The sequence below is a fragment of the Passer montanus genome, unplaced genomic scaffold, assembly GCF_014805655.1.
Source record: "Passer montanus isolate IOZ18808 unplaced genomic scaffold, ASM1480565v1 scaffold95, whole genome shotgun sequence".
Taxonomy (NCBI): domain Eukaryota; kingdom Metazoa; phylum Chordata; class Aves; order Passeriformes; family Passeridae; genus Passer; species Passer montanus.
This window is the reverse complement of record NW_024374923.1, coordinates 1,124,671-1,147,546: the sequence shown is the minus strand read 5'-3', so window position 1 is coordinate 1,147,546 and position 22,876 is coordinate 1,124,671. Positions and strand designations below refer to the sequence as shown.

General features: G+C 38.1%; 2 protein-coding genes across 3 annotated transcripts in view; one reads left to right on the top strand and one right to left on the bottom strand.

Moving 5' to 3' along the window:
• SCOC (short coiled-coil protein) overlaps nucleotides 1-22,876 on the top strand; it is a 702,416-nt gene that overhangs the window by 587,882 nt on the left and 91,658 nt on the right. The window lies entirely within an intron of this gene.
• INPP4B (inositol polyphosphate-4-phosphatase type II B) overlaps nucleotides 1-22,876 on the bottom strand; it is a 187,258-nt gene that overhangs the window by 113,792 nt on the left and 50,590 nt on the right. For both annotated transcript variants that reach the window (XM_039696121.1, XM_039696120.1), the window contains exons 5-6: nucleotides 5,460-5,510; nucleotides 2,065-2,144 (exon numbers count right to left, since the gene is read on the bottom strand). In XM_039696121.1, the coding sequence (XP_039552055.1) occupies nucleotides 2,065-2,144; nucleotides 5,460-5,510 (131 nt within the window). The remainder of the gene's footprint in view (nucleotides 1-2,064; nucleotides 2,145-5,459; nucleotides 5,511-22,876) is intronic.

Sequence of the window (22,876 nt, the reverse complement as noted above, 5' to 3'; positions counted from 1 at the left end):
CTGTTGTTGGGGGTTGGGTTTTCTGTGTTCTTTCCTTATTACCTCTAGAATTTCTTCTATTGAGTTGCTAAGAAACACTGAGAGCTGAGTCGTTGAGATGGGCAGGGAGGGGAGAACTTTAGTTTTTGGGAGTTTCTCTGCAGGAGTGGATGGGCAGAGATACTGCAAGAATGGGGGCAGATAAAAAGAGACAAATTCTAATAATTCGGAGGGAAAGTATTTACATTCTCCCTTCCAAGAAAGGCTTTTCTGCCTTCCCAAGCAGAAACCTGTCTTGTAAACCACGACATGTGTATAATTCATACCCTCCCTCCTAGTTCCTCTTTGTTTAGTTCCACTCCTATGGAGTTTCTTGTCACAGAGGCCAAAGGATCAGAGCGGTACTAACACCACCCCAGTTTCACACTGAAGTACCCTACTTACACTTTTGTCAGTCTCTTAAAAGAAGCCTGTCAGACAGATGCACCTTATTTTTGCAGAGAACACAAGACAGCACTATTGTCTTTTTCCTTTGCTGCTTCTTACAGGTAACTAAGTGAAAATCAGATCAAAATTGCCCAACCAAAGAGGCCCTTCCTGGAAACAGGCAAAATACCACCACAGGGAAAGGGATTTTTTTTTTCCTTCAGTGCCCAGATGTATCTGCTCAGCCCAGCCCTAGGTTTTGAACATTGTCTCTGACCCTTCTGGAGCTCTGTACTTTGTCACTGATTAGAGTTGTACATCACACCCACTACAATTTCAGTATGGCTGCATATAACAATGAGTTTAGGAGACCACAAGCATTTTCACATGGGAGACACCTTCAAAATTTAGGCCCACCTTCTTTAAACATGCCTGAAAAAAACTGTACATTGCTAATTCTTTAAACCACACATACCGAACAAAACTGAGAATCTTATGCTCCTCTCTAAAGGAAGCTTTGAATGAATATTCCCTATGCCAAGTTCCTGCAATTCTTCCATAGGTTATCATAGTATGAAATCACCTTTTCTAATCTGGCACCTGGAAAGCTCCAGGTTATAGGGTTGATTTTGGTGTTTAATTTTGAATTTGTACATGGCAGAATTAGAAGCATTTCAAGTTGTCATCTAATATACCTGACAGAACATGGAGTCTACAACACAGTCAAGCAGCAATCATAGAATTGTATAGGCTGGAAAAGAACTTTAAGAGCATTGAGTCCAACCATAAATCCAGCATTGCCAAGCCCACCATTAAACCCTGTTCCTAAGGACCACATCCACATATCTTATAAATAGCTCCAGGGATGGTGACCCCCCCCTACTTCCCTGGGCAGCCTGTTCCAGCGCTTGATAACCCCTCATGTGAAGAATTTTTTTCCTCATATCCAATCTAAACCTCACCTGGTGCAACTTGGGGCCATTTTCTCTTGTCCTCTTACTTGCTGCCTCTTGGGAGAAGAGACCAACCCCCACCTCACAACACTTCCTTTCAGTTAATTGCAGAGATGGCAGAATTAGAAGCATTTCAAGTTCTCATCTAATATACCTGACAGAACATGGAGTCTACAACACAGTCAAGCAGCAATCATAGAATTGTATAGGCTGGAAAAGAACTTTAAGAGCATTGAGTCCAACCATAAATCCAGCATTGCCAAGCCCACCATTAAACCCTGTTCCTAAGGACCACATCCACATATCTTATAAATAGCTCCAGGGATGGTGACCCCCCCCTACTTCCCTGGGCAGCCTGTTCCAGCGCTTGATAACCCCTCATGTGAAGAATTTTTTTCCTCATATCCAATCTAAACCTCACCTGGTGCAACTTGGGGCCATTTTCTCTTGTCCTCTTACTTGCTGCCTCTTGGGAGAAGAGACCAACTCCCACCTCACAACACTTCATTTCAGTTAATTGTAGACGGTGATAGGGTCTCCACTGAGCCTCCTTTTCTCCAGGATAAACACTGCCAACTCCCTCAGCCATACCTAACCTTACTAGAGCTGCAGACCCTTCCCTATCTTTGTTGCCAATCTTTGGATGAGAAATGCCAAGGGTTAGTAATTAGAAAAACCATGATTTACAACAGAGGGAAACACTTACCTGAGAGTGAGGGTCAACTGGTGCTCCTTTGACTTTACCAGATCTCCTACTCTAAAAGTTGCACAGCCCAGGAAGCTTTGCTACAAATAAAAGCAGAAAGAAAAGATAATATATTCATTCATTTTTTTACTTCTTTTGGTCTCACACTTGGCAATCTTTCTTCGGTACCCAGAAAAATATTGCATTTCAACATAGCAGTTTTACTTTATTACTTTATCCACTAGAATTTATTGGTGCACTGCTATTATCAGTAAACTGTTAAAAACATTGGTTTTATGGGCAGGAACCTTTCCCTTTTCCATTAAGAAGTGTCTAACAATCTGACAAAATAACAGGTTGTAAGATGTACAGCCACAGGAAAATTTTCATTCAGTACAAGTATTTGCATTTTGCATCTATTCCTATTTTTCCAATTTCTGGATTACAAGAAGTGCTAAGTTTTCAGTGTTTTACCAAAGTTGTTCTTGTTATGATTTCTCTCAAGCCATTGGCACTACCATCCGTGTATTCCAAATATGAATGTATATGCTAGGAAGATACTCTTGAGTTTAGCACAAGTATATTAATAGAAATGTTATATTTATCTAGTTCTTGGCAATGTTTTTAGTACAGTTTTCCTCTATTTCCATTTTAAGGTGAACCTATTCACTGCATTAAAACTGCAAAGAAATGTGGTAATGCAATGAAAATGCCTAAAGTTAAATTTAGCTACACCACTGTATCTTTTTCTTCTATAAAAATCACTCTTGACACAAAAAAAAAGTTCAAAGAGGAAAAAGGGTTAAATCTTCTTTTGCACTTTGGCTACTTTTTAACCTCTGCTCATATCCTGCTCCACATTGCTCAAATCCCGTTTTGTCAACTTGGCCAGTATTCTTGCCTTGGGAACAATGGGCAAGAAACTAACAGCCTACAGCCATCTTCTATCAACTTATCCTCCAAATATACAACACCGTATCACTTGCTCTAAAGAAACTGTAAGAAGATCATTACATTATGTTTAATTTCTGGCAATAAAACGAACACAAAGTTTGGGTTTTGTTACATAACACTAAGTTTACTGTTGGAACGGCAAATTAGAATTCTAGGCTAAATTAGATATATTCTTGGATATACAAATTAAAGAAGAATCAAGTTGCTATGAGTCAACAGAGGCTGCCTACAGAGAGCAATGTTCCCTTCTGGGAAAACAGAAAAGAATTTCTCACTGCTGAGAAGAGTAACTTCCTCTGGTAAAAAAACAAACCCTTCAGCCTGTTTTCTTTCAGGAAAGCTGGCAGGATGCGGATTGTTTGAATGCAAACAATAAAGTTCTACACTAAGATAAGTTTTCTTCCATATACAATGTACAGTTCAAAACCAATTCTGAAATTAGGCAAGCACCAACACTGCAGTTAGTAAACTGCAAACTGCTGGTCTGAAGTTTGGTAAACTGAGTCATGAGGTATGGTTGCTCCCATCAATGGCACAGGTTTGGATTTCCTAAGCAGCATGTAAGCAGGAAAGGAAAAAGCACACAAGTTGAGAATCTAGGGAAGGCTGGAAAAACAGTGGATCTGGGAAGTGATGAACAGGAAGAAAAGAAGAAAAAGAATATAGCCACACAAGCAAAGATCACAGTTACTTTTCAGTGCCAAAATGAAAGGTACTTTTGACAAAAAAGACACCCAGGTGCAAAATATGGTGATGCACAGCCTTGCTGGAGTGAACACGCAGATGGTTCTGTCTTCCTTTAGATGAGTCAACATGAGAGTGTTTCCGCACTAAAACACTCTGGTCACACATTTAGCCCAGATTATTTATCTTTTTCCAAGAGCATATCCTTCTTCATACTGTAAGAAAACATTCCACAACACTGTGCCTCTATGGCAGCCTTTATTCTGGCATTTCATGACATTTGAGTGCTTGTACTCGAAAGCTGACCATTTGGAAAGGGGAAGGGGGGTATTTGGAATGAAACTGATAAAAGGTTTGGTCACTTGGGGCTTCTTCCTGCTGCAAAATAGAACCATATATATATATTTAAGAATCCTAAGTCAGAGTCCTCAAGTGATCAGGGCCAAGAAACAGCTACACTGCTCTCTCATAAAGTCAGAGAGTGGATTGTACCCACTAAACGTGTCTGAGCGTCAGATCTACTTCTCCAGTGTCATGAAATTAAAGATGAATTATTTTATTGGCTTAAAATGTTCTACTGTTCAATAGAACAGTTCTGTTTCATAGTTTTATTCTTATTTAGAAAAAAAGAAATTCTTTGCCTGACAACACAGAGCTAGGTGCAAAATCAAATACAATTTTAAATTATCCCATGACCCAAATTAAGAGAGTTATGCTAATGTTCAAGGCATCTAATATCAAAATGGAGAATACTTTTTCCATACTGATTTAGATATCAACAGTCCACCCTGGGACCTGAACTGGCAGTCTACAAACCAATTTAACATTGCCCACATAACTTGGAAAGGCTTGAAAAGTAGGCTTTAAACAAAATTACTGCTGTAATGCTAATTGCAGAATAACATTCCTGTGGAATTTTGCTAGTGTTCTAGACACAACAATAAATCTTAAGATATGTGCCTTAAGTAGTTTGATGAATAATCTCAACTAGCCAAAGAGAAAAGTCTCTATAATAGCTATATGGAAAGCTAAACCACATCGATTATTTCACTAAGATTGAACTTGCTGCCAAGCTACAGATTTTTCAAACACTAGCTGAAGTCTTGAAACCAAGGAAGCCCCAGTAAGGCAGAAAAGTCGATACCTTAGGCTAAAAAATTTAACCCCCCAGGTATTTTACATGTTTGCAGACAGATCTGACACCTGCACCAGGTGGTCTTTGTTCTTTTATCCAGCTCTAGCAGGGCCAACCTTTCCTACCCCCACCAGGTGGGAAGGTTTATTATCTGCGAGGTTTTTGCCCTCCCAGAAAATTACTTCCCAATACCTTTCTCAAATATTCTGTAGATCTACACATGAAAGTGAGTCCTCTATATGTTGCCAGTTTCACTTCTGACAACACAAACCAAAGGCAACTCCTGCTGCAGAATGTTTGATACCCTGCACACGAAGACCAGAAAGCGACAGCCCAGGCTTCCTGAGGAAATGCCATTCCAGACTCTAAATCTCATCCAGATTGCTTGAATGACATTAGCAAGGAGTTTACATGGTTGTGCTTATCTCAGGATAGCTTCAGTTCAAAAAGACTTTAGATATTTGAATGGGAATACATCAATGAGATTACCATGAGACTACCACTCCTGCCTTGATTATTTTATTCATTTAACAAAAAATTTTTGCTATTAAAAAAGCTTGTCAGCTCTTGTTGAGCACTGAGTGTTTTTGCCTGCCAATGAGATGAAAAAAACAAAAATCAATTACTGAAAATAATTGCTTACCCCGACATCTGCTTTTGGTTCCTTGTAATCAGGTAGGACACTGGTGCGAACCTGAGAGAAGGGAGGGGAAAAAAGGCAAGAAATGATTATATTTTTTATTGATGCCTTCCAACTAGAATGAAAGAAGTACTCATGCCTTTCTTTCCTCATATTTTTGACATTTTGGAGATAAATTTAAATGGAGCTATATATGTATATATAATTTATAACAGCTAGTAATTTAAGCATAATATTTGCTGGTTGCTGTAAAGATAGTCTCTTACCACTGCCCTTTTTATAATTCTGAACTTTCCTGAGTCTCTGAAGGGAGAAAACCTGTGTTTAGTTGTTTTTTTTCCTAAAAGGAGATATTTTTTTTTTTGCTGTAACTTGAGTGACAGAATGCTTCATCTAGAGGTGTTATCTGGAAACAGAATTTTCAGCTTCAAGTGAAAGAGCATAGTACATTGAAATGTATTTTCTCCAAATAAGTACTTGCCTTTGCCAACTGATCTGCAGCAGAAATCCTGATCCCCAGTCTTAGTGTATGACCCTACCTCCTTCAAACACTTGCTAAGCATCTCTGAGGTGAGAGATGTTTGTAGGCATTCAGAGAAGGAAATCCTCTATATTCTCCCCTACACAGAACCTCCTGTTGTCCCTGTATTTTCTGCAAGGTGGAGCTACCACTGTACTCAACTGCTTTCATTTCACAAGAGCAAGGATGGGATAATCTGACTTCCTTTTCTGTATTTCCCAAAATATAGTACAGGTTGGTGTGTGGGTGTGTCTTCAGTGTCTTTATAATTTTACTGTTGAGAGGTGGTTGAGAACAGACAACTGATTAAACAGCAAAAATTAGATAGAAAATGTATAAGAAAACCCCAGTGACATCCCTGATGGCCTGCCTGGGCCAAAATCGGCCCTTTGGAATAACTTGCTGTTAAAAGCAACACCCAAGGGACAATACACTGAGCATGTACATCTGTATGATTACCCAGCCTAAATAACAGATATTCATTCCCCAAGAACAAACTTTTAGCTTGATTTCCAAGTAAAACTCAAACTCATTTTGCAAAAGACTATTTTTTTCCATGCCCTCAAATATGACCAGTTTTTCTATTCTAGCTGCAACTTAGTACACAAAAAGAAACACTCCTTTAACACAAAGATAATTTGTCTGTTATTCTAAATACATGCTGTTATAAAGCACCGATATAAAGGCTACCACAAAGTCTTGACAAAGCAGAAGCACAGCTTTTCTCAGCCAGCTCTTATCCCTTGATTTCCTACAGTGAGAGCATTGTTTTTTCCACAAAAGCCTGAAGATAATAAAACATGCTATAATTAATTTAGTAAGGGACAGCATACTTTAGAAATCTGTGGGAGTCCTCATAGGGATGCAATTTTACATTTAGATTTTAGACACTATGTACATTAACAACTCCAAAGCATTTGGCCATCTACAGAAAACTAGTATAAAATGTTCAATAACAATATTTACATCTGAAATTAATCTTTAAATGCTTCAAGCCATGAATGAAAATGAAATTACTAACATTTTCTTGCTGATGATACCCATCTTTCCCTTTTGAAGGTGAACAAATAACTAAGAGCAATCTCTTTCTTAAAAGAAAGATGGAGTATCAACATCAGGCCAAAAATGCTGTGTCATTTTAAGATGCTAAAAGCTGTTCTATGTGCCAGCCTCAAAGAAGTGACATCTGGCTCAACAAGAAGTCTGGTATTTATATTTTCCAATTATTATTATGGCTATTTTTTCAAGAAAAATAAACTAATAATGTAAGCATTAACATTATTCTTCACCATTTACTTATGTATTTATAACCCAACAGCAGTTCAGCAAATATTTTTAGAAGTGTATGTGTTTTTATGTGATACTAAGTTGTACTTTACAGCTAGATAAAGTTAAAGTGTCTCTTACACATACTGAAATCAAGGGAATTCAACATTCATTTAGACTCATAGAATATTAATTCCTTCTTTTGCTGAATAAAATATCAATTCAGGAGAACATATTTCAGCTTTTCTGGCCCAACACAAACGTGGAAAGGGATGCCAAGACCTGACTAACCTAGAGTCTTCCATTTAATACAAGCATATTCCTGAATTTCAAATGGATTTAAAATACAGAAACAATTTCTGTTGCATTTTGCAATATTTTTTTGTTCAGCTATGTTTGTTTGTTTTCATTTGGTTTTAACCCCTTTATAACCAGTAGCTGGACAGCCAAATCTAACTCTGTCTTTGGTGGGACTGACATTAGACTGTATCTCTCTTCTCCCCAAAATATATTTTGTTTTAAATTAAATCTAATATCTTGATCTAAGTGTGCGCAAATATATGTAATTTTAGAAACTTTTACTATTTGATATTTATTAAAAGAGAAGCCAAATATGTGTACGTAAATACGTACATGGATGGTACAATCCTTTCAGGTTGTCTGTTTGTTGAGCTCCTAAAAAACTCTCTGAATGCTGAAATTATTGGGGTATCATTATGGGATGTTCACGCAGGTCTCATTATAAAGTCAGCTCATAAAAACTTATACAGCATAAGAAACAAGTCAGTTCTAGTCCCAATCCATAAAATGGAGGAGAAAAAATGGAGACAATTACAGAGGATTTGAAAGGTCAAATATTTTCCCAGTGCATTTCCTCATTAAACAAACCGCCACACTTTTTAAAACCTTGTCATAAATCAACTTTTCCCCACCGGCCTCATCTAGAACAACTACAAAATATAAATGCAAACAGAAAGTCAGATTTTAATCCCAAACATCCACTACTCTGTTAGAATTTCAGCTCTCTCATTTTTTGCCCTAGGTTTTCCTGTGCAAAATGCAAACCTCTGAAAGGGGAGTTAATTTACAACTAGGATAAAACCATCCTTCCCTGGAACAGCACACACTACTGCTTTACCTCCCCAGACAAGAAGAGATCACAAAGGCATGCAAGAAAGACAGCTTGCGACCTAGGCTAAATGCAAAAAAGTTTATCCATTCCTGTAATTTTGTTTGTAGAATAATACAGTTACCTTTTTACACCACTGTGGAGGCCTGTGAACCTACTGGGAAAAGGGCAGTGGCAATGCCCTGGAGGCATGCACCATAGGCTGTGGGCATCTCCCACAGTTTGGGGGGAGACAGAAGGCTTGCCCCATGGCGCTCTGCAGCACTCTGCCAATTCACCCCAGTTCTGTAGTCCCCGTTGGCCATTCCTACCCCTTTTAACCCTATATGGTCTTGTTCTAGAATAATCCCTGTTTCCCCATTGGTTAATGTAGCCCTGCTTGTCCACCCTGGCACTGCCCATTGGCTCCTGCCCTTCGTACCTCACCTATGCCCTCTCAGCTGATTGGCCCTGATGCTTTGCTCCACCCTCTCCTTTGCATATTTTTACCCTGGACATTCCTCTGTCCGTTGTCTTCCCTCCCTGGAGCCTTTCAGTGCCAGACTCTAAACCCTCACTGGAAGCCCATACAGAAGATCTTCCCATGTCTTGCCTGCCTGCCAGCTATGGTGTGCTCGAGTGTGTGAATGTCATGTGCCTGCCCAAATGTTCTCCCTCTGAGGACACTTGTCCTCAAGAGGGAGAAGGTAGCAGCACTGACCACATCTCCTCGCAGCTACACACCACAGCTTGTTGAACCAGGAGGAACACCAGTGGACAACAGTGGGCACTCATGATATGCTTACTTTTCTTTAAGTCTCGTACAAAACAATATGCAGTGAGTAATGCATTTGTCACAGACACATCTGTTAAATTTCTCTAGGCAGAGATGCTAAATTCAGCTTTAATGAACTGTCCCTTTTGTAGAAGACAGTTTTGTGTGATTAAAGGGAACATTTCTTTCAGTCATTTGCAGCACTCTGAGCAACATTCTCACACACTGTCAAAATACAGAAGATTCATTCACTATCATTACCTAATCATCTTTTGTGCCTGCCTTTAATTAAAGCCTTTGCATTTCAGTTGATGATCAAAGGCCATGTTCAGAACGCACTCAAGTTTCACAAACAAATAATGCTAGATCCTTCCCTTGGTTACAGTGGATTTCTTCCATCAAATCAACAGAGGCTTCCAGTGACTTCCCAGTACTCACTGCTGTTGGCTGGTCAAATCCACTCTTCTGTCATCATTGGTATACACTCCTGGCATCTCACAATAACTAAGTACACACATCAGGCAAGGCTAGGCAAGGCAAGATGAAAGAGACTACTGAAAGCAGTCACTGAAAAATTTACTGGCACTCCTTCAATAAAGCACCTTCCAGGAAAGCATTCCCGACTTCAGTAAAACTGAAGTTGTATGGGAACGCAACATGCACATGCAGTAACCTGGAGGTGCTCTGGGAGGGTGACCATCTGCACCTTTCTGCTCCCACAGGGAAAAGAACACTAAACTCTCCTAACACAACCATACGCTTCACAGACAGCTGCTGTAGGCAGTCAGCCCCATCTTCACCACCACTCTCTGCCTGCTAGCTGGCACCACCACCCATTAGAGTCCAGGAGTTACTATTTCTTGGAATTTTTCAGTCAAAGAAATTGCGGCTTCATGTATTTGTGCGGGGTGAGCTGAAAATGCCAAAATTGTTATGGGGTTCTGCAACAACATGAATTAGCTTTTATAGGACAGAACCCATTCCAGTACATGCAGCAAATTATTTTTTGAATGAAGATATTTTGCATTTACCAGCTATTTATTTTCATCATATAGATTAACAATTTGCTAAATAGTTCTGATGCAAGAGTGGTGGGGCAGAAGCTGGGTGTTCCTCTAGCTCTGGTCCAGGAGGTTTTCCAGATGCGTTCTGTCCCTTTGCTGTCACCAGAACTGAAGCATTGTGAAGTCTGACCTAGAACAGAGGCTAGATGGAGTTAAAGAATGAAGTCGGTATTTATTAAAAGGCCTCAATCGATTCACCTTGGGCAGTACAAGATCTCAGCCTGGGCTACACCCAAGACGAACCTAAAATGGTCACAGAACGGACAACTGGTCACAAAGTCTCTCACTTTTGTAAGCTCTGGTCCATTAGCATGTTGGAGTTGATTGCCCAACTACAGCTTTAGGTTATGAAGTCCCATCTTTCTTGTTTTCCTCTCTTCATTCCGCCATTGCTTATGCTCTTGGGCCTGAAATTTGAATTGGTTGTTCTTGGTTCCCAGCTAGACAAGGAACTGTTTTGTCTTCCTACTCTGTGAAGAGAGCTCACCATCCCCTAATATGAAGCTCAGAATTACACACTAGAAGTACAGAATCTGAAAAATATAAAAGCTAAAATCTGAGGCATCATTTCAATCAGCATATTGTAGTCAGCAAAGTAAAATACTTCCATCAGTAGTTTGTTGGATGAGGGCTTATTGAATGTAGGACAATACCAATGCAGTAATTTCCCAACCTTCAGCACACTATTTCCAACAGTCCATATAAAATGAAAGTGAAAATCTTTTCCCAATGGACATGCACATGGTATTGCAGGATTTACAGTTCCAATAGAAAAGCTGATAGGCAGAGAAACTAATAATTCAGTTAAAACTGAATTAAAGATGAAAACTAATAAAGAGAATATAAGCTATATCAAATTACTGCAATGTTTTATAATGTTATTTGTATAATATATTAATTAAATTTAAACTTACAAAATGTTTTATATATATATATTCCCTTCTACAGACAGTAGGGAAAATATGTATAACCCTATTACTTGCTGTATAGAAACTGACAGTTTCATCTGTTTACTTATCTGAAAAGGTCAAACAGAAGGACAGGACTATCAGCATCCTTTCCATAGGCAGTGTTTGAATGTGACTCTTTTGCAGAGCATGGAGTCAAGTCCATTAATTTGTGCAGCACTGACACTGTGTGCTACCTCCAGGCACACTCCTTAAGATGTAATGTGAGGATAATAGAAAATATATACTTCTCAGTCTCTAAGAATCTTCATAAATTGCTTTTCTTTCAGACATCTCTACAGCTCAGTATCTTTCTCTGTATAGGCTGCATCTTTGTGTGCTTTCTAGAGAACACATGGCACAAGAGAAGAATCACAAGCAAAGACTAAAGTTAACAAAATTTAACAGCTTATGTAGGTATGTAATTTGGTGTATGAATAATGAGCAGAGAACCACAAAATCGTGAGTGTTTGATTAGAAATACAGTTTTGTTTGTCTATTTTTACAGCTTGGGCATTTGATCAGAATGAAAACCTCACAGTTCGAAGAGAACAGATTACTTAGGAACTCTCTCCATACTGAGCACACCACAAAAACATACCAACTCTGCAGCATCCACATGGAAGCTGGAACTTCAAGTGACAGAAAAGATCAATACATATGAGTGCTTTGGGGCATGCAGCAACAGAGTCAGATCTGATCCAGCAAAGCTTATTAACTCAGCATAATTGCCAGCCAGAGTAGAGCTGCACCACTTTGCACTGTGCATCAATGCAAAATGACACCAGCCGTATCTATACAAGCACCCAGCGTAGCTCAGATTCCAAGCAGAGGTTACATAATGGGGACAACAAACAGGGCCCAGCTCGCATGGATCGGAGCATCAGCTGCTGGAACTTGGTCTCAGACCAGCAAAAACAACTAAGATGTGCAAAGAGGAAAAAAAGGCAGCTCCTGTTCTTGGCCTTTCCCTCACGAAGCATTAAGATCACACACAGAGCTTGTTCCTCAGTACATTGCAAAAAAACCTGAAAATCATAGAGCTGAAAAACACCTCTTTGGAACACACTTGTAACCACCTCCCCATATTAAGGTCTATTCTATTCCACAGTTATTTACTTTCATATAATAAATAAAGAGCTGATGAAGGCAAAGTCCTAAGATTCATATATCTCTTGTACTTACAGGAAATAAGAAAAAGCTGTCATGTCTAGCCACATAAATCTAAATAATCTTTAATACATTTTTAGTGTATGCAACAAAAAATGGAAGGAAGAAGAGTTTATTTACCTTCTAAACATAGCACACAGCATGAGCACTGGATTCAGTTTTTTTAACCAAATTGAAACAGCTTTCTTTCTACAGAGAAAGCTCTGTCATGTAAGGTTATGCAACAGATTAAAAGCGACAAAGAGAAATGGCCTCTATAAATTAGAGATAATTAACATTTGAGTCTTAGCATCATGAAAAATAGAACCTCTTTTACTCACAATTAATTTGCTTTTTATTGAAACTTGGGGTACATCACTCTACCAGTAGCAGTTGCTGTAGAACATTGCTTTTTGGGGAGGGGAAAAAGCTGTGCACTGCTGCACCCAGTTAAACCTTCTTGTGTTGCATGATGAGCTCATCCTCATTCCGCTCCTGAACAGCTCCCAGTAAAACACAAACTTTGCATTGTGCCTCCAGTACACACTTTGCACCCACCAAGAAACACCCACAGGCGATGGCTCAGGCATTGCAGGGGCTCAAATACAGCTGCAAAGTGCATAACCATGACAGGGAAGGGACACTCACCCACCCCAGTCCCCCCAGCGATGAGTGCTGACTGACACAGAGAGCAGCTCGTTGCTGTTTATCAGTCAACCTATTGCAGTTTTTTTAAGCAGTCAAATTTTTGCAATCAATGACCACTGGTAGCAAGCTAATGAGCTGCAGGCTTTTTTCGCCATCTTTCAGGCTTTTTTGAACAAAACCTAATGATGCAAAGTAGCCTTCTAAAGTCTTAATAGGTACTGAATATTCTAGGCATTTGGTCAGCTACAGTTTTACTAAAATATAATATAAAATCACATTTAAATCTGTAGCTGTTACAATTAGCCAGTTAGCCTTGCCCCCTCCCCATAATAATTTCCAGGAATGATCCCTTTAAAGTCTTTTTTATACCGATTTTATTTTGAAGCTTCATATTTTATTTTTTAATGAAGATTTTTTAAATCTACAAAATTTGAAGAGTAAAAATACCCTTCAAAGTGCTTTTGATGCCTCCTCTTCCTGGCTTTCTTCCACTGCAAAATAAAATTCACAAAAGGCAAATTCTGGCTTCTGTCAGCAAGCTACAGATGGAGCATTCCTAAGCTCTTTTGGCTCTTCATTTACATGGACCAGCCAAGGGGGACTTGTTACTTGCTCAAGTCTAAATACCTCAGGCTAGTTACTGCAATGCCACTATCCAAAAATCCCTGAGACAGACTCCACAGTCCAAAAAAGGCAGCAGTTAATAGCAGCCAAAGAAATCCAAACGTTCTGACAAATTAAATCCCAAAGAATACTCACTCTAGAATGATGAAGAAAATAGGAGAGGGGGTTTTGTCACGCTTTTCCACCCTACTCCCCACACACCCAGCTGTGCACACTGCTTCAGCAAAACATGACTATCCAGCAATCTCTCAGTCTGTCTGTCTGAGCACCTTGCTCGCCTGAAGCAGCAGACTCTGAGTGTTCAAGTTGGAATTTCAGGGGAAAATGCCTTCCTAGAATGCAAGATTTCAGCACTGCTCAGAGGGCCTGAGGCAGCTGGGTGGAAAGAGAAATAAAAAAGAAATTTCATTCCCATATGAATATCAGAGAACCTGTCCAAAAAACAGTGCTAAAAAAGCCAAGGAAAGAACTTATACTCTAACCATTTATTTCAGGGGAAATCTCATTCCCATATGAATATCAGAGAACCTGTCCAAAAAACAGTGCTAAAAAAGCCAAGGAAAGAACTTAAACTCTAACCATTTATTTCAGGGGAAACTTGAGAAGATGCAAGCCAAGGCTGGTAAAAAGCTCATACAGTTGTCTGATGAACAGCCAGGTCAACTCAGTCTCACTTCAGTGTATGGCAGACAACATGAATTAAAGCAAGTATTACTGAATTGATCAGATGAGCTCAGTGGCATAATAAAATTTCCAGAACATGATCTTCTGCCTCAAAATTTCAGCAACATTTGAACTTTGACTGTGAATATCTGACAAAATAAATTGAAATCCAATTTTTTTATATACTGAATAAACAGTCTTTTTTGAGCATGCTGAAGTCCACATTCCATAATTTGCATCTATTACCATAAAGGTTGAATTAAAAAGTTTTACAATAAATTAAACATTATGCCATTTCCACTGATGAACCAGTTACAAGAAACAAGATTTATATTAGCATCTTATAGAGGTATTTCCAACACTCCCAGTTCCTTAACAGATTGCAACATCTACTTAAGTGACAAAAGGCTTTTCGCATATTAAACACCGAAAAAAAAAAGTCTTGCTGCCTTACACAAATCCAGACTTTTCAAGACTCTTCACAAAATATCCCTGTCTTCTGACTCATGGCAGAAGCTGAAATGAAGAACTCAGAATTTAACTTGTTGGAGCAGTCACATCCCCAGTCCATGAGCCTCCAAAGGTCCCTTGGAGAAGCTGGTATTATCCTTGTGCCAACACGTGAGTGCATTGCCAGCTGGGGGCCTGAAGTTCAGTATTTGGAAAGAGTTATTTTTATGTGAGGTTATGAACTAACCAAATATCAGCTCTCATAGAAGCAAACAGTTTTAAGATCACCTCCCAAAAACACTGAAGATTTTATCTCCCACTCCATGTTTTATGGTAACTTTTTAACATAAATTTTTAGATTCTAAAGTGAACATTTTGGAGCAATGAAGCTCAGCCAGTCAGTCTTGACCTTTTAATTTCTCAATGGGTGTCTCCCACAGAGAATTCCAGCAGTGGATTTTCCCTGCAGCTACTGCTACAGGCAGCTGCAGCACTAGTATCACCAGGAAGAAATTTTGTGAATGCTTAAAGGAATTCCTTTGATTCCCTACAGTCTGTGCTAGGTCTACAAGCAGAGCCATACATCAGTAACCTGGACATCTGTGAGACATTGAGAGAAGCAGGGAAAGCAGCATATGAATGAATATGAGTGGAGCATACATTTTCTGACTAAACCCACTCCCCTCAAAATCCATCATAGGCGTATGAAAAGCAACCAAGAGTCTGGTACTTTCAGTAAAAAAAAACAAAAACAACCAAACCTATTAGCAACACACAATCAGATTCATCATTCAATGATAATTTTCAGATCATTTGTTTTAGTATTTTACTGTCACAGGCACCCTATAATAAACCTCCCCACCCATTTTTTAACTACACGTTGAAATTATTTTAATTTCCTCTCCCTCCCTTCTGACTGGAAGGTCATTCCAAAAAATGATTGCAATAATAGTTCAGAGTAATTTTATAATCTACAGCCCATCATTACTCATGCTGAGTTTATACTCCTTTGCTCTTCTGCCAACATGGTCTTTTAGATAAGTAATTATTTTCTGTTCCTCATACTGGTCTCCTGATGTATTAATAAGAAAGGAATCATATGCCCTCTCGTACTTCATTTTGTTAGGGTAATAAGCCAGGCTTTTCCAATACACTGTCATACAATAAGTTCTCCATTCCCCAGATCACATCATCTGCTCCAGTCACATTCATCTTTCTCGAACACAAATGATCTAATTACTGCCAGCTTTCCAGAAGAGACCTAACCTGTGTGTATGGAACAGAGTTCCCTGGATTCTTCTGTGAATCAGTTCTGTTTCCCTCTTTCTGCTGCATTAGATCCACTGCTCTGTTACACTTTGAACAACTAATTTACCTGTGGTTTCCTTCACACAATTTGTTTCTGACACATTAGGTATTTGTTCACCCAAAAAACTTCATGTTATTAGAAAAGAACAGTCATGTACTGAGAGACTACTGTATTTCATCCTATTTCTATTATTCCAGACTGCTTTGAAGCAGTTCCATGGGTAAGGAGTAGTATCAGCTGGCAACCCCTTTTTTTCTTTTAGGAGAACTATGGGAAATTTCTGCACACACCAAACTTTAACACATAGAAGCTGAAGGACTCTCACAGAAATATCCACAAAAGCAAAGCAAATTATATTCACCAATAAGGATTTTTCTTTTGTTCTTCTGACAGTTTGTGATAATGTTTAAAAAACAGTTGAGGCTGAGGTCTGGTAGTAGTATTTCCTAATGGATAGGAATTCACTTCTCTTTTACAGAATTAGGGGTAAAATTGCTCATCAGATTTACTGTGGCAGAAGGCATAAATATATTTTTGACAGATGAGAGGAAGTACGTAAATATTTGGGGCATCCTACAAGCTCAGTTGTCTTTGCCTTCATAGACACGACCTATCTATTCATAAAAGTCTGTTTTTAGCAAGATTATAGCTGCACTTCCATAGGTAATGGCCATTCCAACCTGTGGAACCACAGTACTCTCATGAGAACCACTGTTGTGTCCAGGGCTCCCACATGCTTCATCCACATTTCTAACAATCCACACTTGCAGGGAGCAAGGAATTTTCTCAGAAGAACCTCTAGAAGATCCTGGGAAAATAAATGTTCCCAACTATCCAAATATAAACACTCCCAACTATCCAAATATAAACATTTCAAAAGCTATCTAAAAAGAAAAAAATGTACAATTCTTTTTATTTATTTGAGAATGCATTTTTCCTTGGATTAAAACAGTTAAACCTGCATAGCAAGAATTAAATTCTTGAGTACACAAACACTAAAACCCATAACATTCTGGTCAGCCATCTTTAAACAGTCTTTGCTAGTGCTCTGCCCTTTTCTCCCTGTCTTCTGAGATGAGAAACTGAAAGGAGTTTTATTTATTTATTTATAAAATAAATTCACTGCTGGCTTTAGAAGAAGTTTCAAGACAAATGTGTGATTTCTCCCACAATCTAAATTAGTTTCTTCTGTAAAGGAAGAAGGAGATATCACTGGAAACTAGTATCTCTGTGGGCCTATTTTACTATGCAGCAATCTAAAAGTAACTTTGTACTTACAAGAGAAGATAAAAAGCAGATTTCACACAGTACCTCTCTTTCCTGTAACAGAGACCGGTTTATGTGAAGAGCAGTTCATTTTTTTTTTCTATCAGTGATACTATATTCATAATTACTTCCCCATTAAACACATGATTTTGCTCCCAAAACTGGTTCACAGGAAGACCAGTTTTCCTCACCTGAGCATGTGTCACTGTGCTTAACTGCCACGTAAAGATAAACCCTCTTCCCTCTCTACAATGTCAATTTTACTTTTTTTAAAGCATAACTGCAATCTGCAAGACATGGTAATCCTTTAAGACAAGCATGATCAAGCTCTTGCAGAGATGTTACTTAAAACCAAGTTAAGTTATGAGCACCCTACTTTCAGACTGATAAGTAGGCTCAGGCAGGTTGTTAGTCACAGCTGCCTGAGCTAAGTAATTAAATTCTGATTCTTTTGAAGCATAAGGTGTGAATAAAGACATTAGGTATATGTTTTTAAGCAATCATTTTGCTTCTTTCAGAATTAATGTTCTGAGGATGCAGAAAGATTCTAAGGCTCAGAGTAAGCCCCAAATATACTTAAATATTTTTACTACTTAGAAAAAAATAAAATAAACTTTTTTCAAAGCCTGAAAAGTGGTATTTTTCTGGGGAACTCTTTCAGTGATGCTTTCTCAGCACATAAAAATATCTATTAGGAACAATATTGTTGGCAAAGCTGCTTAGGTCTGAAATTTGACCACCACACTTCTATTTCTAGAAATTACTTATTCTTTCTTCCTTTTATATTGCATCTTCTTATTTGGAAATTCATCAAGATATTGTTTTCTGGGAAAGATACAATCTGTTATCAGACAAGCTGATGTAAAATGGAAACAGACACTTCCTTTGTCCATGGTTCCTTCAGGAACCAAAGAAAGCTTGTGCTTCTGAAAAATTCTGTGTTTTCTCCATTATACCTGCTCATCTAACAAAAGGCTACCTGCTTCTGTGGATCCTTAGCTCACCCCCAAACTACCATAAGCAGTGTAAGAAAAGAGACACCCTCTCTGTGGTATTCCCTGATGTTTAACACCAAGCCATCTCCATTGTATCCCACCAGAAACATTTTCTGAGAGATATCCAAACACCAGCCACTATAGCTTATTGAATGAGAGTGCCACAACCAGCTGACAGAAAAGTTATGGCACAAACTCCAGTAATAGCATTTTTGTATTTTACTTTTTTTTCCCCTCTTATGATGCTCAGGATATTTTTTCACTCTCACATCATTTTGTTGCTTCCAGCAGTGCTCTGCTTAGATGACAGTGCTTGCTGAGTCACTGTTTATTTCCTCAGCAAGTGGCAAAAAATAGGGTGGGATGCAGAGATTTCAAGTCAGCATTGTTTCTCAGGATATGTGCAAATGGACACCAGGAATGGAAAGAGGAGATTTTTTAATAGGCCAGTATTTCCATGCCACTGAACAAACTGCACTTGTAAAAAACACTTTGTCAGTCAACAACCTTAACCTAAAACCAGTCCACTTATTAAGAGTACACTTGGTTTAGAGAAGTGCATTACATTCTTTTTGATTTGAGTCCTGGTCTAGATAAATTAGCTTCTGGAAGGTAGCTGCATTTTAAATCATTAACAGTTCTCTCCAACATCAAAACTGATATTAGAAATTCACTAGAAAGTGAACCTACAACAAGAGTAGGGGATGAAAAAAGCACATGAACATTTCCACAGCAAAGATTTTATGTAATCTAAACTAGATGACAGAGTTGATTTCTGTCTAAACAAAGTGAAAGGAACAGATACATCTTGCCATAGATAAATCTAAATTTATATACCTTCAAATGGGTCACTACAGATAATGCAACATTTTGAGGAGGGACTTCTGAAAAACAGTGAGAGATTCTATCTGCTTAGTAAACCACATAGTCTATGCTTCCAAAAATGTGTTGGTAGCCTTTATGTATCATAAGGCTATATGTCATAAGTTATAGGTATTATAATTCATCCAAGTACAGAGCAGCCTTACTCCTTCCACATTCAGTAGAACCTCCTTTCCTGACAAAAGGAATCATTATTTGTAAAAGAAAAGCATTTTAATACATGATGAATTATATGAATGGTAGCTTTACATGTGAAAATATGGTAATCTCTTCAGCTTGAGGACAAGTGGTGATATAGCACCCTCAATAGCACAGCATCCTATGTCCTGGCAGGATAATGGTAGTTCTAGAAAATTAATGTTTAAAGGCTTCCCCTTCCACAACTCAACTAAAAGGGAAAAAGATATATGCAACAAAGAAGAGCTTATATGTGAAATAATGTTGCATTCATAGAAGATCGTCCAACACAGGCCATAGATTCTTTGTAAACTATTGCAGACCCACATTGCATCCAATATGACTATTACAGTGGAATCATTGAACCATCAATGTTGGAAAAGCCCTCCAAAAGTAGTTCTCCAAACTCAACCATCTTACAGATGGGTCCTTCTGACACAAATCAAAAGCAAGACAAAACTCCATTAGATAAAAATGCATTAATTTTTATATAATTAATTCTAGAAAACATTTCAAGATGTGAACTAATTTAGCATGAATGCCAAGGGTCATGTGCCCAATTTTCTAATAAAACCCATTCAATTTCCAATGCTAAAAAAGCCACATCCAGGAGCTGAATTGTACAAGTTGATTCAGAATCAAACCCTAAAACCACAACGCAAAACCAGCCACAAACACCGTCTACACACAGATTTATGACTTTTTATTTCTTATACTACAGATAAACAGTCCAGGTCCTCATCTACAACAGTAACAGCCACATTGCAAAATGACAAACAAAATATAAGGATGTAATGAAGCCAGTGAACACTGGAGATGGGTAGAGAGTGTAACCTTAAAGGGAGACAGACAGGGTCTGTTTTACACACATCATTTGAAACATCTCATATAAAAGTTGATCACATCTCTCTGAAGACAGAAAAATTCCATTCTCACATGTATTCCCCAACTTGGTGATTATTTTGTACAGTACCGGTATCATCAGAATTATTTTGAAATTAGCCCTGAATCTTTTCTCCATCTTTAAAACTTCTATAAAGTTGGCCAAAATTAATTCTGTCATTTCTAGCTCATTTCACAAAAGAAAGAATAAAAAGGGTCAAAATGCTTTTCATTATTTGGTCTAGCAAATGGAAAAAATATTTTTAAAATCTCAGAGGTCAATAAATTAACTTAAAAAAGAACACAAAACACCAGAAAAATCAAAATAAGTATTCCCATACACATTTGCTAGAATTTGCTATAATTTCCTCTATTTGCACGTAAATATTAGCACCATGTAAAACCATCTTTATTCAGATGCACAAGAATAAGAATGAGCAATTAATCCAAAGTATACCAATTGCTTATTTATACATTTTCAATAGTCATGGCCTAAAAGAGATTAATTTCTTTCTGTTGCAGTCTCTGATTTCATTAAGTCACTCTGCTCAGCTTTAAGCACTAAAGATCCTGAAATAATACCTATTTTAATACTGCTGCAAGAACCTTAACTCCAAAGTTGTCAGCATAGACCTTATCAGAGAGCCATTGATAACATGCTCTTTATTGAAGTCTGAATCTTTTGGTTTTGAAAAGATCAGAGTGGAATAAAACCCACATCAATGATCTTCAGTAATCACTCCTGCAAAAACTAAAACATGCTTGAACTTGAAAGTACACATTTAAAAATACTAGCTGAGCATTCTTTAAAAGGAAGACCCACCACTGATCCAAATTTTATGTGAGGCTTCAGCTCAAGATAATGTTAGGATTAACAAAGTGTGCATGACAGGTCTGATTTAAAGACTTCAGCTTATACTTCTCCTCCTTCTACACAGACCTCATGGCACAGAAAGGCAGTGATTTATGTACCGCTCTCTACCACCATAACTGCTCCACAAACCTTGAGCAATCCACAATTGCAAATACCTTGACAGGGACACTTTCAGGGCACGTGAAGGTCCCCAAAAATCCCAAGAATTCTCAAAGTTCTTCTGAGTTAATGATACTTCCCTTTTCCCTTGCACATGCAAGAATAAACCAAGAGCCCTTGAATGACACCCATGAAGGATATTTTGCAAACAAAGGAGTGACAGACTTTCAGACCCCTGCAGGAAGGTCAATTGTGTAAAATAGCAAGCTCAAAAGCTAGACACTTATGGAAGTTGTTTTCCGATTGACATCCATCTCATAAAAGCCATCCATGTCTATGTAAAACTGAATACCTTTGTCCTGCAGAATGGAGGACGCAAGATGCTGGAGCCCATATTTTAATGCCCAGACATCAATTCTCTGCTCTGCATGAACTTTCATTTCTGTCATGGTAATTTTTGTTTTCCCCACCACAATTTAATTCAACTGTTAATTTATTTTTCTACCTAGCATCTTTGTCCTTAGCACATAGCAATTTCTTCCCATGCTGCCACAGTGAAACATGTCATTCCTGAAGCAGTACTTCCCTTATTTCCTCCCCATGACTCACAAGAAGACACAGAGAAGGTATTTTCAGCCTCTGTCAGAGAGAAGTCAGACTCCACAATATTCAGAAAGCATACAGACCCTTCTTTTCTTTAAAAATCAATTCCCAACTGAGGTGTATTTTCTCCTCAGATATTTTTCTTCTGGAAGAGAGAATTATTTTCCCTCCTTAACAATGAGCTGAACACAGTGATCTACAAAGCCCTGCTGAGGGAATCTGGTATTTAACATCTCAACCTTGACAGCACAAGTATGGACCACATGTCATAAGCATTTTTCCAGGAATTCTGGACTCCCATGATCAGAAACTTTTCTTTGCTGGTAGGCCAAACTTCTACTTTTTTCCATTCTTCACTATCAAGAATTTAATAATGAAGTTTGCTGCAGAAGTTTCTGTTTCATATAAGTCATTATGAAGTTTTACCACTGGGGTATGAAACAAAAGTTAAATTAATTACTCTTTTTTTATTTTATAGACATAAAAAGGAAACTGATGCAAAGAAATGCCTTCCTTAAAAAAAAATTACCATTTCCCCTTTTTATGTTTTATTTGTGAACACAGCTGGTAGAAGCCTTGGGAAAAGGCACACTGCTGCTGAAGGACTACTTTTTGTTACATGTCTCTTGCAAGTTTTTTCAAATGACAGAACCTATTTTATTTCTAACTTCAGTTTCTACTTAAAAATACCATTTATCCATAACATATATTCACAGAATATATGTTATGGATATTTTGGTTCTTCCAAAGACAACATTAAGAAGCATCAGCTGGAAGCATCAGCATCATGATAAGTATCATTAGTCCTATGGCCAAAAAATTCCTGTTAATCATTCTGGTTTGCCATGTGGATTGAAGATCATTTTACAATCATGCACTTCACTTGCCTACACACAACAGAGCTCCTGCCAGCACTATAGCTACCATCCACAATTAAGAAAAATAAACTTCAGGAAAAAACACCCCACAAAACAAAACAAACCCAACCAACCAACCTTCCAAAAAAACCCAAAAAACCCCAAAAAAACCCCAAAAGAACCCCCCACAAATCCAAGTGAAGTCTGGAAGATCTTATTTTTTTCCCTGCTAAAAAGTGATCTTTAAAAAGACAAAGAATTA